The 17,250-nt window shown below is 42.4% G+C and overlaps 1 protein-coding gene across 1 annotated transcript; it reads right to left on the bottom strand.

Annotated features, from left to right (window-relative positions):
• Positions 1-1,611: 1,611 nt before the first annotated feature.
• LOC127315471 (cysteine proteinase inhibitor 6-like) lies at positions 1,612-1,965 on the bottom strand. The gene has a single exon (XM_051345957.1). It carries the CDS (start codon positions 1,963-1,965, stop codon positions 1,612-1,614), a length of 354 nt encoding a protein of 117 aa, XP_051201917.1.
• Between the last annotated feature and the right edge of the window lie 15,285 nt (positions 1,966-17,250).

The raw sequence follows: 17,250 nt of genomic DNA, 5'->3' as shown, positions 1-17,250 counted from the left end.
TAGGATTTGCATGCGAGGATTCATTTTCTTAATATCTCCATAGTCCAAGAGAAGCATGCATGCAAAATTAAAGAGAAACACCATATAATTTCTTGTAAATTTATTACAACACTAAAGGTAACCCGACTAGTCTAAAGGGCTGAAATTTATGAGCTTCCATGTGTTTGTGCCATGTGAGCCACCTGGTCTCATGGCAACGATGACAAGCCGATAACTTACACCATTCCTAATTTGATATTCTCCGCTTAGCACCTTCTGAAACTTGAGCCCATCATTGCCCCCCATTTTGGTGTGCTCCATCACGAGCCACTTGCCGAGCCCCTGGATGTATGGGTCGGTGATGTTCTTAATCTTGGACCAATCATCGGGGTTTGCCGTGGCGGGAACTGCAGCGGCATAAATGAGAGTGGTAATGGCGACGAGGAGGAGTGCGGTTCTCATGGTATTTAGGGTTATTGTTATTCGATGTTGGAATAATCGATGGCTTTGAAGTTTGAGATCTATGGAGGCAACTATGGTTTGATGAAGGGCAAAGACAATGTGGGGAATATTGAAATATATAAACTACTCGAGAAGGAAAATATAGCAGCAAAAAATTATTGCATATATCCTGGAAATACAATTTTGTCTTTTTTTGGAAAATATTAATTCAAGGCTTCTAATATGATACTATATTTGTCTACCATTTAATGTAGATGTAATACTGCTCCCATTAGACACCGAAGATGAGCTCAATTTTTTCTTCAAGCAAAATTACTTCTAATTGACCTTTTGTGAAAGTTGGCCCATAATTAATTTATAATTAACCTATTTCAATTGTTATTAATGAATTTCATTTATATGAGGAGGCTATTAGAAGTAAATTTATCATCACATCAAGTCAATCCTCATTATGAAGGGTTTCCAGAAATAAATTTGACATATAGAAAAAAAATTGATCTTAGGTGACAAAGGATTATCAAAATAATAAAAATTTATAATAGTACACTAGTACTACTGATACTTTTTTTCTTACAGAAACCCGCTTTTTCATTTGTCATCAAACCCTTCAAATCAGAGGTAACATTTTGGGTTTTACCAAAATGTCTCGTACAACTAGCAAATTCATGGAAGATGATACATTAACTCAATCGACTACTATCCTAACATTGTCCGTTATAAGGATTTTGGAAGACTAATTTTTGATGAAGGAATCAAACTGGTATAAATACTACATACTATCACTAAAAAAAGACGTTGACCAAGCACCTGGGATCTTGCATCCATCGTATGGACCAACACAAAAACTTAACTTGATAGAAAGAACAAGAGCATCAAAGTGTAGAACACGTGTTTTAAAATAAAATACCACCTATTGTCTCTTAGCTTGATGATAAAATTGTATTATGTGACAACAAACACAGAGAAGACATGTCGACCGCCACCATATTGTGAAGTGAACTCTTAATCACATGGCTATCATTGATTCCTAACAATTAGAAGAAATAGGATTTGCATGCGAGGATTCATTTTCTTAATATCTCCATAGTCCAAGAGAAGCATGCATGCAAAATTAAAGAGAAACACCATATAATTTCTTGTAAATTTATTACAACACTAAAGGTAACCCGACTAGTCTAAAGGGCTGAAATTTATGAGCTTCCATGTGTTCTGGTTACTCGGGACTTCCTCTAGTAACCATCCTTTGTATGTGCCATGTGAGCCACCTGGTCTCATGGCAACGATGACAAGCCGATAACTTACACCATTCCTAATTTGATATTCGCCGCTTAGCACCTTCTGAAACTTGAGCCAATCATTGCCCCCCATTTTGGTGTGCTCCGTCACCAGCCACTTGCCGAGCCCCTGGATGTATGGGTCGGTGATGTTCTTAATCTTGGACCAATCATCGGGGTTTGCCGTGGCGGGCACTGCAGCGGCATAAATGAGAGTGGTAATGGCGATGAGGAGGAGTGCCGTTCTCATGGTATTTAGGGTTATTATTATTCGACGTTGGAATAATCGATGGCTTTGAAGTTTGAGATCTATGGAGGCAACTATGGTTTGATGAAGGGCAAAGACAATGTGGGGAATATTGAAATATATAAACTACTCGAGAAGGAAAATATAGCAGCAAAAAATTATTGCATATATCCTGGAAATACAATTTTTCTTTTGTTTGGAAAATATTAATTCAAGGCTTCTAATATGATACTATATTTGTCTACCATTTAATGTAGATGTAATACTGCTCCCATTAGACACCGAAGATGAGCTCAATTTTTTCTTCAAGCAAAATTACTTCTAATTGACCTTTTGTGAAAGTTGGCCCATAATTAATTTATAATTAACCTATTTCAATTGTTATTAATGAATTTCATTTATATGAGGAGGCTATTAGAAGTAAATTTATCATCACGTCAAGTCAATCCTCATTATGAAGGGTTTCCAGAAATAAATTTGACGTATAGAAAAAAAATTGATCTTAGGTGACAAAGGATTATCAAAATAATAAAAATTTATAATAGTACACTAGTACTACCGATACTTTTTTCTTACAGAAACCCGCGTTTTCCAGTTGTCATCAAACCCTTCAAATGAGAGGTAACATTTTGGGTTTTACCAAAATGTCTCGTACAACTAGCAAATTCATGGAAGATGATACATTAACTCAATCGACTACTATCCTAACATTGTCCGTTATAAGGATTTTGGAAGACTAATTTTTGATGAAGGAATCAAACTGGTATAAATACTACATACTATCACTAAAAAAAGATGTTGACCAAGCACCTGGGATCTTGCATCCATCGTATGGACCAACACAAAAACTTAACTTGATAGAAAGAACAAGAGCATCAAAGTGTAGAACACGTGTCTTAAAATAAAATACCACCTATTGTCTCTTAGCTTGATGATAAAATTGTATTATGTGACAACAAACACAGAGAAGACATGTCGACCGCCACCATATTGTGAAGTGAACTCTTAATCACATGGCTATCATTGATTCCTAACAATTAGAAGAAATAGGATTTGCATGCGAGGATTCATTTTCTTAATATCTCCATAGTCCAAGAGAAGCATGCATGCAAAATTAAAGACAAACACCATATAATTTCTTGTAAATTTATTACAACACTAAAGGTAACCCGACTAGTCTAAAGGGCTGAAATTTATGAGCTTCCATGTGTTCTGGTTACTCGGGACTTCCTCTAGTAACCATCCTTTGTATGTGCCATGTGAGCCACCTGGTCTCATGGCAACGATGACAAGCCGATAACTTACACCATTCCTAATTTGATATTCGCCGCTTAGCACCTTCTGAAACTTGAGCCCATCATTGCCCCCCATTTTGGTGTGCTCCATCACCAGCCACTTTCCGAGCCCCTGGATGTATGGGTCGGTGATGTTCTTAATCTTGGACCAATCATCGGGGTTTGCCGTGGTGGGCACTGCAGCGGCATAAATGAGAGTGGTAATGGCGACGAGGAGGAGTGCGGTTCTCATGGTATTTAGGGTTATTATTATTCGACGTTGGAATAATCGATGGCTTTGAAGTTTGAGATCTATGGAGGCAACTATGGTTTGATGAAGGGCGAAGACAATGTGGGGAATATTGAAATATATAAACTACTCAAGAAGGAAAATATAGCAGCAAAAAATTATTGCATATATCCTGGAAATACAATTTTTTCTTTTGTTTTGAAAATATTAATTCAAGGCTTCTAATATGATACTATATTTGTCTACCATTTAATGTAGATGTAATACTGCTCCCATTAGACACCGAAGATGAGCTCAATTTTTTCTTCAAGCAAAATTACTTCTAATTGACCTTTTGTGAAAGTTGGCCCATAATTAATTTATAATGAACCTATTTCAATTTTTATTAATGAATTTCATTTATATGAGGAGGCTATTAGAAGTAAATTTATCATCATGTCAAGTCAATCCTCATTATGAAGAGTTTCCAGAAATAAATTTGACATATAGAAAAAAAAAACGATCTTAGGTGACAAAGGATTATCAAAATAATAAAATTTTATAATAGTACACAAGTACTACTGATACTTTTTTCTTACAGAAACCCGCGTTTTCATTTGTCATCAAACCCTTCAAATGAGAGGTAACATTTTGGGTTTTACCAAAATGTCTCGTACAACTAGCAAATCCATGGAAGATGATACATTAACTCAATCGACTACTGTCCTAACATTGTTCGTTATAAGGATTTTGGAAGACTAATTTTTGATGAAGGAATCAAACTGGTATAAATACTACATACTATCACTAAAAAAAGACGTTGACCAAGCACCTGGGATCTTGCATCCATCGTATGGACCAACACAAAAACTTAACTTGATAGAAAGAACAAGAGCATCAAAGTGTAGAACACGTGTCTTAAAATAAAATACCACCTATTGTCTCTTAGCTTGATGATAAAATTGTATTATGTGACAACAAACACAGAGAAGACATGTCGACCGCCACCATATTGTGAAGTGAACTCTTAATCACATGGCTATCATTGATTCCTAACAATTATAAGAAATAGGATTTGCATGCGAGGATTCATTTTCTTAATATCTCCATAGTCCAAGAGAAGCATGCATGCAAAATTAAAGAGAAACACCATATAATTTCTTGTAAATTTATTACAACACTAAAGGTAACCCGACTAGTCTAAAGGGCTGAAATTTATGAGCTTCCACGTGTTCTGGTTACTCAGGACTTCCTCTAGTAACCATCCTTTGTATGTGCCATGTGAGCCACCTGGTCTCATGGCAATGATGACAAGCCGATAACTTACACCATTCCTAATTTGATATTCGCCGCTTAGCACCTTCTGAAACTTGAGCCCATCATTGCTCCCCATTTTGGTGTGCTCCGTCACCAGCCACTTGTCGAGCCCCTAGATGTATGGGTCGGTGATGTTCTTAATCTTGGACCAATCATCGGGGTTTGCCGTGGCGGGCACTGCAGCGGCATAAATGAGAGTGGTAATGGCGACGAGGAGGAGTGCGGTTCTCATGATATTTAGGGTTATTATTATTCGATGTTGGAATAATCGATGGCTTTGAAGTTTGAGATCTATGGAGGCAACTATGGTTTGATGAAGGGCGAAGAAAATGTGGGGAATATTGAAATATGTAAACTACTCGAGAAGGAAAATATAGCAGCAAAAAATTATTGCATACATCCTGGAAATACAATTTTTTCTTTTGTTTGGAAAATATTAATTCAAGTCTTCTAATATGATACTATATTTGTCTACCATTTAATGTAGATGTAATACTGCTCCCATTAGACACCGAAGATAAGCTCAATTTTTTCTTCAAGCAAAATTACTTCTAATTGACCTTTTGTGAAAGTTGGCCCATAATTAATTTATAATTAACCTATTTCAATTGTTATTAATGAATTTCATTTATATGAGGAGGCTATTAGAAGTAAATTTATCATCACGTCAAGTCAACCCTCATTATGAAGAGTTTCCAGAAATAAATTTGACACATAGAAAAAAAATCGATCTTAGGTGACAAAGGATTATCAAAATAATAAAAATTTATAATAGTACACTAGTACTACTGATAGTTTTTCTTACAGAAACCCGCGTTTTCAGTTGTCATCAAACCCTTCGAATGAGAGGTAACATTTTGGGTTTTACCAAAATGTCTCGTACAACTAGCAAATTCATGGAAGATGATACATTAACTCAATCAACTACTATCCTAACATTGTCCGTTATAAGGATTTTGGAAGACTAATTTTTGATGAAGGAATCAAACTGGTATAAATACTACATACTATCACTAAAAAAAGACGTTGACCAAGCACCTGGGATCTTGCATCCATCGTATGGACCAACACAAAAACTTAACTTGATAGAAAGAACAAGAGCATCAAAGTGTAGAACACGTGTCTTAAAATAAAATACCACCTATTGTCTCTTAGCTTGATGATAAAATTGTATTATGTGACAACAAACACAGAGAAGACATATATGTCGACCGCCACCATATTGTGAAGTGAACTCTTAATCACATGGCTATCATTGATTCCTAACAATTAGAAGAAATAGGATTTGCATGCGAGGATTCATTTTATTAATATCTCCATAGTCCAAGACAAGCATGCATGCAAAATTAAAGAGAATCACCATATAATTTCTTGTAAATTTATTACAACACTAAAGGTAACCCGACTAGTCTAAAGGGCTGAAATTTATGAGCTTCCATGTGTTCTGGTTACTCGGGACTTCCTCTAGTAACCATCCTTTGTATGTGCCATGTGAGCCACCTGGTCTCATGGCAACGATGACAAGCTGATAACTTACACCATTCCTAATTTGATATTCGCCGCTTAGCACCTTCTGAAACTTGAGCCCATCATTGCCCCCCATTTTGGTGTGCTCCGTCACCAGTCACTTGCCGAGCCCCTGGATGTATGGGTCGGTGATGTTCTTAATCTTGGACCAATCATCGGGGTTTGCCGTGGCGGGCACTGCAGCGGCATAAATGAGAGTGGTAATGGCGACGAGGAGGAGTGCGGTTCTCATGGTAATTAGGGTTATTATTATTCGACGTTGGAATAATCGATGGCTTTGAAGTTTGAGATCTATGGAGGCAACTATGGTTTGATGAAGGGCGAAGACAATGTGGGGAATATTGAAATATATAAGCTACTCGAGAAGGAAAATATAGCAGCAAAAAATTATTGCATATATCCTGGAAATACAGTTTTTTCTTTTGTTTGGAAAATATTAATTCAAGGCTTCTAATATGATACTATATTTGTCTACCATTTAATGTAGATGTAATACTGCTCCCATTAGACACTGAAGATAAGCTCAATTTTTTCTTCAAGCAAAATTACTTCTAATTGACCTTTTGTGAAAGTTGGCCCATAATTAATTTATAATTAACCTATTTCAATTGTTATTAATGAATTTCATTTATATGAGGAGGCTATTAGAAGTAAATTTATCATCACGTCAAGTCAATCCTCATTATGAAGGTGTTATCACCAGAATTTGACCAAGTCGGAGGTGGGCCACGATCAAGATAAGCTTGAAGGTTATATATGGAGAAAATACGAAGATCGGCCTTATATGCAAAGTTGGGCTAAATTGCCCATTTATCTGTAATTTATTAGATCGTATCTTAAGTTAGAAGTTAGAGTTTTACCTGTGCACGGTGGGATATTCCCACGTTAGAAAGTCCGCTGGACTATAAATATGTATCTAGGGTTTATGGAATAAACAACAACACAACGTTCACCCAAAACAAACCAATCTCGGCGCATCGCCAAACTCCTTCGTCTCGAGGGTTTCAATCAGGTAAGCGACATGCTGCCTAGATCGCATCTTGCGATCTAGGCAGCACAAGCTCCACGTTGTTCATGCGTTGCCCGTACTGAAGCGTCTTTGATGGCGGGCAACGTAGTTATCATAGATGTGTTAGGGTTAGCAAAGTTCTTCGTATAAACGTGCTTACGTAGTGCAACCCTTGCATATCTAGCCGTCCTCACGCCTATCTCAGGTGTGGGGGCGGCACCCTGCTTGTTCATTATTTAGTAGATCTGATCCGTTACGGTTGCTCCTTGTTCTACAAGGATTAGTTTAATATCTGCAATAGTTAGGCCTTACAAAGGGGGGGAGGATCCAGTGGCACGTAGGGTGGCGTTCGCAAGTCCTAAATAGGATGTTCCGTGGATCAACTTCATTGTTGGTTCTTTGGCCTTGTTTAGGATCGGCTTATGAGCACCGTGCGTGGCCGCGAGGCCCAACCTGGAGTAGGATGATCCGATTATGCGGTGAAAACCCTAAATCGTCGTAGATCTCATTAGCTTTATCTTGATCAAGCAGGATCACCAAGTATTCGTGCACCCTGTACGAATCATGGGTGGATCGGCTCTTTGAGCCGATTCACAGGATAACCTGAGAGCCGATCGAGGCTCGTATTTAATGTTTACGTGTATGCCATGCAGGAACTAAGCGAGGCATCCCCATCACCTTCCTGACCAGGTATAGGTCAGGTGGCACGCCCTTGCACTTCGCATCGCCGCGTGTGACCAGAAGAGCATTGCGGGCCGTCGCTCGGAGGGGTCTCAGCCAGCCGCAGCTCTAGGCTCTTCCCGGCTCTACCGTGTTGACAGGCCGCTGCCCGCCGGTGGGTTTTGGCGATCAACACATTCTGGCACGCCCGGTGGGACAATCATCTACATCAACCGCATCGCCATCTACATCTGAGATGGCGACGGACGGCACGCCAGTCACCTACGAGGAGCTGCCTGCCGAGCTCAAGAAGCGATATGACGAAACCAAGGCCACCCTCGAAGCCGACCTCATCGGCTCATATCACAGAACTCGTTCACATGGCGTCAGGCGGAAGGGGTTCTCACCGGAAGGCGCACTCGATGAAGTGGATCTATCCGTCCCGTCAGAGGAACGTACCAGGGCCGTGCGCCAGGAGATTGGTGGCATGGTGGCTCACTCGTTGCGTCTCCATTCCGAGAGCCTGGTGAATACTTTGGAGCACGTCGCCGTTCGGATGGTCAAGGAGGTCATGAAGAATCAGCACTCTCTATTAGAGCCAGCTCTCAGGACCTACCGAGGAAAAGTGCCACTCCAGCCCCGTCTGCCGTTGTCGTGCACATCGGCGGCACCAGGAGTGCCTCATTCACCGTCGCGCACCGTTGACAGGACCAACGGTACTTACCCTGGGAAGTGCCAACCAGGACACTCGTTCAGCGTCAACATGATAGAACTGGGACACCCCCTTGATGGAGATAAAGGCGAGGGCAACTGCTCTCGTGGCAAAGATAAGGAGGAGGCTGCTCCATGTGATCGGCCCCGACACCGCCAAAACATCTTGGTGATGATCAAGGTGGAAGCCGATGCTAGCGATCGGCCCGTAGTATCCGTATCACATGCTCTCCTGGTATGTGGCGTCGACCTCACAGGTGACGGAAAGCTAGGGTACGGGTTTACATCAGCTGATGAGCTAGAAGAAGTCGACATCGGTCCTGGGGATAAGCCTCGACCTACTTTTATCAGCAAGAAGCTAGATCCACAGCTCAGGGGACAGATGATAGCCCTGTTGAAGGAATACCCAGATTGCTTTGCATGGGATTACACGGAGATGCCTGGGTTGGACAGGAGCATCATTGAGCATCGGCTCCCCCTTAAGAAAGGATTTCGGCCGTTCCAACAGCGAGCACGTCAGATGAGGGCCGAGATCCTGGAAGAAGTCAAGAAGGAGATCGAGAAAATGTTGGCCGCTGGATTCATCAGGCCATGCAGGTATGCTGAGTGGATCTCCAGTATCGTTCCGGTGGAGAAGAAGGACGGCCGATGGCGCGTGGCCATCGATTTCCGAGATCTTAACAGAGCCACCCCAAAGGACGAATATCCAATGCCCGTGGCAGAAACATTGATAAACGCTGCTGCTGGCCACAAGGTGTTGAGCTTCATGGATGGCAACGCCGGTTATAACCAGATTTTCATGGCTCCGGAAGATATACACAAGACCGCATTCAGAGTACCAGGGGCAGTAGGCTTGTTTGAGTACGTGGTCATGACCTTTGGACTGAAGAATGCTGGTGCAACATACCAACGAGCCATGAATTATATATTTCATGATCTGATCGGCAAGTTGGTGGAGATTTATATCAACGACGTGGTGGTCAAATCAGTCTCCATGGAGGGGCATTTGGACGATCTACGGCGCGTCCTAGACCGAACTCGGAAATTCGGGCTGAGAATGAATCCGAAGAAGTGCGCCTTTGGCGTGACGGCTGGTCAATTCCTAGGTTTTCTGGTTCATGAGCGGGGAATTGAGATCGGCCTGAAAAGTCAGGAGGCGGTGCGTACCATGCAGCCGCCCACCACGAAAAAGGAGCTCCAACGCCTCATCGGCAAGATCAATTTCGTCCGGCGGTTCATCTCTAATTTGTCAGGACGAATCGAGCTGTTCATGGCGTTGGTGAAGACTAAATCTGACGACGAGTTTCACTGGGGCGTAACAGCAACAGCGTTTGATGAAATTAAGCGATATCCGACGACACCGCCTGTATTAGTTCCGCCTGACAAGACAGGCCATTCTACATCTACCTGTCGCAGTCGACACGTCCATTGCTTGATGAGTGGTGCAACTCTATGAGGGCGTTGAGAGAGTCGTTTTCTACCTCAGCAGAAGGATGCTGGACGCGGAGACAAGATATCCTGAGGTCGAGAAACTTTGCCTCTGCCTGTTCTTTACCTGCACCAAGCTTCATCACATCCTTCTGACGGCAGAAATCACCGTCATCTGTAAATCAGACGTTGTCAAGCACATGTTGTCGGCTCCTGTTTTGAAAGGCCGACTCGGTAAGTGGATGTTGGCACTGTCAGAATTTGATCTCCGGTACCAGCCGGCGAAGGCAGTCAAGGGCCAAGCGTTGGCCGATCTCATTGCTGAACGGATCAGTACCAATATAGCAGCACTATCTATACGAGCATGGGCTATGTTCTTCGATGGATCGGTTTGTGACGGTGGTTGTGGCATCGGCATTCTGCTTGTGTCGCCTCGGGGGGCAGAATACTCCTTCTCCATCAGATTATCTACCCCTTGCACCAACAACGTAGCAGAATATGAGGCAATACGCAAGGGAATGGAATTGCTATTGGAAGCTGGAGCGGAAGCTGTGGAGCTCTTTGGAGACTCAAAGTTGGTGATTAACCAGCTCACGGATGAATATAATTGCGAAAGTGAATCGCTTTTCCCATATTGGATGGAATGCCGTGAGTTGATGACACAGTTTCGGTACATCAACTTTAATTGGATCCCAAGATCCCAGAATACCGATGCCAACAATCTCATGGCGTCAGGCTACATAGATATAGCCGACGGATCGGAAGTTCAGATACAATTCCTGGAACAGAATGATTGGAGAGCCGAGATCTTCGATTATTTAAAAGATTCGGCTCGGGGGGCACCTAAACGGGTAAGATACAAAGCCATGAAGTATGTCCTTATAGGAGACGACATGTTTTACAGGACATTGGAAGGGTTGCTACTCAAGTGCCTAGGACCGACTGAATCTAATCGGCTTTTACATGAGGTACATGAAGGTGCCTGTGGAACGCATCAGTCGGCTCATAAGATGAAGTGGTTGATCAGGCGATCAGGGTTTTATTGGCCCACTATGCTTGAAGATTGCTTCAATTATTATAAGGGGTGCCAAGCGTGTCAGATGTTTGGAAAGATTCAGATGGTGCCAGCATCAGCGATGAACCCAATCATCAAACCTTGGCCGTTTCGGGGGTGGGGCATGGATATGATCGGTAAAATCCATCCGGCGTCAGGTAAAAAACATGAATGGATTTTGGTTATCACAGATTACTTCACTAAGTGGGTGGAAGCCGTCCCTATGAAAAAGGTGAAATCAGAAGATGTGATCAAGTTTGTGAAAGAACACGTCATTCATAGATTTGGGATTCCCCAAACTATCACGACCGATGGAGGTTCGGTCTTTACTTCTAAAGAATTCAGGAAGTTCTGTGATGACTTAGGGATTAAATTGATCCGATCATCCCCGTACTATGCTCAAGCTAACGGGCAGGCTGAGGCGTCCAATCAGAGTCTGATCAAGTTGATCAAGAGAAAAATCGACGAGAACCCTCGGGATTGGCATGAGAAGTTATCAGAAGCATTATGGGCCTACCGCATGTCGTGCCATGGAGCAGTAAAGACTTCGCCGTACCAACTTGTCTATGGACAGGAAGCCGTATTGCCTTGGGAAATTACGGCTGGATCAAGACGTGTCACGTTTCAGAATGATCTGACAGCTGAAGAATATGCAGCTTTGATGAGCGACACTATTGAGGACGCAACAGAACTCAGGCTTTGGTCGTTGGAGAAGATTAAGGAGAACAAAGCCAGGGTGGCTCGTGCTTACAACAAAAAGGTTAGGCCAAAGGAGTTCCAAGTTGGTGATCTTGTGTGGGAAGCTATGTTGCCATTGGGAACCAGGGATAAGGCATATGGCAAATGGTCTCCTAATTGGCACGGTCCGTACAAAGTTGTCCAGGCCTTGAAGGGTAATGCATACATGCTGGAAGAGTTGAGCGGCGAAAAATTCCCAGTGGCTGTAAATGGTCAACACCTCAAGAAATATTTCCCAAGCATGTGGGATGATGGACAGTAAGATGTGGGGGCCGATTTCAGAATCGGCCAGTAAAAAAAAAATATATAATAAGAAAAATCACAGCCGATGCACAGACATCGACTTGAGAAGACATATGGAGATTAACAGTATGCAAGTACAGCCGATGCGTGGGCATCGACTTCAGAAAACAAAGCCGATACGCTGATATCGACTTTAGCGAAATAAGTTTATACAACAGCTTGGCTTCAGGCAGCGATATGAGCCGATGTTCTGCTATCGGCTCCCTGTACTACAACTCCATTCGACAATCGGCAAGGGAGCGAAATTAATTAAGGGATTTTCTTCATTGATAAGGGGATTTCTTACAAAGAAAGAGCCGATTTCTTAGGAAGGAAGAAGAAAAGAAGGGTCTATTGACCAATCTACTACTGCTAGGCCTACACTAGTAGATCCTAATCTACGGGCCATCGCTTCCTTCGTCGTCATCCTCGGAACTCTCATCGGCACTGCTGCCGATGGGTTCCTCGTCGCTGCTCCCATAGCCCTCTACGGGAGCTTCATCTTCGTCTTCATCGTCGCTGCTGTCGTCGTCCCACCACATGCGGAGGCGCTTCGCTGGCGGGTAGCCCTCGAGGGAGTCATCATCGTCATCGTCGTCTTCCTCTTCCTCTTCTTCAGAGGTGGGGCAGCCGTCCCAGGGGAACTGATCGTCCTCGCTCTCCGACTCCAGTTCCCCGACGGTGAGGAACTGAAGATCTTCGTCCCCGCTGGTCAGGGACTGGTCGTCTTCGGACCAAACCGAGGAGGCATGGTCTTCCAGGTCCCATGCTTCTGGGGCGCGGATGTCCGGCGGCGTCTCGCGGGAGGAGGAGGACCCGTAGGAAAGCTCGGAGGAGGAGTCGTGGAAGACCGACGAGGAAGAGGAAGAAGAGGAAGACATGGCTGTGGGAGATTGGGGTTTTTGGGTGCCGATGGCCAGAACAGAGCAGGATGGTGAGGTGGCGAACTGCTCAGAGCGGTTAAATAAAAGGGGGCTATGGTGGAATTCAATGCCACAGCAGTTTTCGAGGAGGCGGTGCCCATAGACAACGGTCAAATCATGCGGAGCAGCCGAGAAGACAGGGTATCATGACGAAAAATACTGCAATGGTTCTGCTCTGCCACGACATGACCTGACGGAAAAAGCATAATGATTTTGGAAATGTCATTTCCAAAACCAGGGGGGCATGTGTTATCACCAGAATTTGACCAAGTCGGAGGTGGGCCACGATCAAGATAAGCTTGAAGGTTATATATGGAGAAAATACGAAGATCGGCCTTATATGCAAAGTTGGGCTAAATTGCCCATTTATCTGTAATTTATTAGATCGTATCTTAAGTTAGAAGTTAGAGTTTTACCTGTGCACGGTGGGATATTCCCACGTTAGAAAGTCCGCTGGACTATAAATATGTATCTAGGGTTTATGGAATAAACAACAACACAACGTTCACCCCAAAACAAACCAATCTCGGCGCATCGCCAAACTCCTTCGTCTCGAGGGTTTCAATCAGGTAAGCGACATGCTGCCTAGATCGCATCTTGCGATCTAGGCAGCACAAGCTCCACGTTGTTCATGCGTTGCCCGTACTGAAGCGTCTTCGATGGCGGGCAACGTAGTTATCATAGATGTGTTAGGGTTAGCATAGTTCTTCGTATAAACGTGCTTACGTAGTGCAACCCTTGCATATCTAGCCGTCCTCACGCCTATCTCAGGTGTGGGGGCGGCACCCTGCTTGTTCATTATTTAGTAGATCTGATCCGTTACGGTTGCTCCTTGTTCTACAAGGATTAGTTTAATATCTGCAATAGTTAGGCCTTACAAAGGGGGGGAGGATCCAGTGGCACGTAGGGTGGCGTTCGCAAGTCCTAAATAGGATGTTCCGTGGATCAACTTCATTGTTGGTTCTTTGGCCTTGTTTAGGATCGGCTTATGAGCACCGTGCGTGGCCGCGAGGCCCAACCTGGAGTAGGATGATCCGATTATGCGGTGAAAACCCTAAATCGTCGTAGATCTCATTAGCTTTATCTTGATCAAGCAGGATCACCAAGTATTCGTGCACCCTGTACGAATCATGGGTGGATCGGCTCTTTGAGCCGATTCACAGGATAACCTGAGAGCCGATCGAGGCTCGTATTTAATGTTTACGTGTATGCCATGCAGGAACTAAGCGAGGCATCCCCATCACCTTCCTGACCAGGTATAGGTCAGGTGGCACGCCCTTGCACTTCGCATCGCCGCGTGTGACCAGAAGAGCATTGCGGGCCGTCGCTCGGAGGGGTCTCAGCCAGCCGCAGCTCTAGGCTCTTCCCGGCTCTACCGTGTTGACAGGCCGCTGCCCGCCGGTGGGTTTTGGCGATCAACAGAAGGGTTTCCAGAAATAAATTTGACGTATAGAAAAAAAATCGATCTTAGGTGACAAAGGATTATCAAAATAATAAAAATTTATAATAGTACACTAGTTCTACTAATACTTTTTTCTTACAGAAACCCGCGTTTTCCAGTTGTCATCAAACCCTTCAAATGAGAGGTAACATTTTGGGTTTTACCAAAATGTCTCGTACAACTAGCAAATTCATGGAAGATGATACATTAACTCAATCGACTACTATCCTAACATTGTGCGTTATAAGGATTTTGGAAGACTAATTTTTGATGAAGGAATCAAACTGGTATAAATAATACATACTATCACTAAAAAAAGACGTTGACCAAGCACCTGGGATCTTGCATCCATCGTATGGACCAACACAAAAACTTAACTTGATAGAAAGAACAAGAGCATCAAAGTGTAGAACACGTGTCTTAAAAAAATTTACCACCTATTGTCTCTTAGCTTGATGATAAAATTGTATTATGTGACAACAAACACAGAGAAGACATGTCGACCGCCACTATATTGTGAAGTGAACTCTTAATCACATGGCTATCATTGATTCCTAATAATTAGAAGAAATAGGATTTGCATGCAAGGATTCATTTTCTTAATATCTCCATAGTCCAAGAGAAGCATGCATGCAAAATTAAAGAGAAACACCATATAATTTCTTGTAAATTTATTACAACACTAAAGGTAACCCGACTAGTCTAAAGGGCTGAAATTTATGAGCTTCCATGTGTTCTGGTTACTCGGGACTTCCTCTAGTAACCATCCTTTGTATGTGCCATGTGAGCCACCTGGTCTCATGGCAACGATGACAAGCCGATAACTTACACCATTCCTAATTTGATATTCGCCGCTTAGCACCTTCTGAAACTTGAGCCCATCATTGCCCCCCATTTTGGTGTGCTCCATCACCAGCCACTTGCCCAGCCCCTGGATGTATGGGTCGGTGATGTTCTTAATCTTGGACCAATCATCGGGGTTTGCCGTGGCGGTCACTGCAGCGGCATAAATGAGAGTGGTAATGGCGACGAGGAGGAGTGCGGTTCTCATGGTATTTAGGGTTATTATTATTCGACGTTGGAATAATCGATGGCTTTGAAGTTTGAGATCTATGGAGGCAACTATGGTTTGATGAAGGGCGAAGACAATGTGGGGAATATTGAAATATATAAACTACTCGAGAAGGAAAATATAGCAGTAAAAAATTATTGCATATATCCTGGAAATACAATTTTTTCTTTTGTTTTGAAAATATTAATTCAAGGCTTCTAATATGATACTATATTTGTCTACCATTTAATGTAGATGTAATACTGCTCCCATTAGACACCGAAGATGAGCTCAATTTTTTCTTCAAGCAAAATTACTTCTAATTGACCTTTTGTGAAAGTTGGCCCATAATTAATTTATAATTAACCTATTTCAATTGTTATTAATGAATTTCATTTATATGAGGAGGCTATTAGAACTAAATTTATCATCACGTCAAGTCAATCCTCATTATGAAGAGTTTCCAGAAATAAATTTGACATATAGAAAAAAATCGATCTTAGGTGACAAAGGATTATCAAAATAATAAAAATTTATAATAGTACACTAGTACTACTGATACTTTTTTCTTACAGAAACCCGCGTTTTCATTTGTCATCAAACCCTTCAAATGAGAGGTAACATTTTGGGTTTTACCAAAATGTCTCGTACAACTAGCAAATTCATGGAAGATGATACATTAACTCAATCGACTACTATCCTAACATTGTTCGTTATAAGGATTTTGGAAGACTAATTTTTGATGAAGGAATCAAACTGGTATAAATACTACATACTATCACTAAAAAAAGACATTGACCGAGCACCTGGGATCTTGCATCCATCGTATGGACCAACACAAAAACTTAACTTGATAGAAAGAACAAGAGCATCAAAGTGTAGAACACGTGTCTTAAAATAAAATACCACCTATTGTCTCTTAGCTTGATGATAAAATTGTATTATGTGACAACAAACACAGAGAAGACATGTCGACCGCCACCATATTGTGAAGTGAACTCTTAATCACATGGCTATCATTGATTCCTAACAATTAGAAGAAATAGGATTTGCATGCGAGGATTCATTTTCTTAATATCTCCATAGTCCAAGAGAAGCATGCATGCAAAATTAAAGAGAAACACCATATAATTTCTTGTAAATTTATTACAACACTAAAGGTAACCCGACTAGTCTAAAGGGCTGAAATTTATGAGCTTCCATGTGTTCTGGTTACTCGGGACTTCCTCTAGTAACCATCCTTTGTATGTGCCATGTGAGCCACCTGGTCTCATGGCAACGATGACAAGCCGATAACTTACACCATTCCTAATTTGATATTCGCCGCTTAGCACCTTCTGAAACTTGAGCCCATCATTGCCCCCCATTTTGGTGTGCTCCGTCACCAGCCACTTGCCGAGCCCCTAGATGTATGGGTCGGTGATGTTCTTAATCTTGGACCAATCATCGGGGTTTGCCGTGGCGGGCACTGCAGCGGCATAAATGAGAGTGGTAATGGCGACGAGGAGGAGTGCGGTTCACATGATATTTAGGGTTATTATTATTCGACGTTGGAATAATCGATGGCTTTGAAGTTTGAGATCTATGGAGGCAACTATGATTTGATGAAGGGCGAATAAAATGTGGGGAATATTGAAATATATA

Source organism: Lolium perenne, chromosome 7, assembly GCF_019359855.2.
Source record: "Lolium perenne isolate Kyuss_39 chromosome 7, Kyuss_2.0, whole genome shotgun sequence".
Classification (NCBI taxonomy): domain Eukaryota; kingdom Viridiplantae; phylum Streptophyta; class Magnoliopsida; order Poales; family Poaceae; genus Lolium; species Lolium perenne.
Note: the sequence above shows the minus strand (reverse complement) of the source record. Positions and strands in the feature narration are given on the sequence as shown.

What these genes read in the sequence shown, in the direction of transcription:
- LOC127315471 (XM_051345957.1), bottom strand. Translation starts at nt 1,965, where the DNA reads ATGAGAACGGCACTCCTCCTCATCGCCATTACCACTCTCATTTATGCC.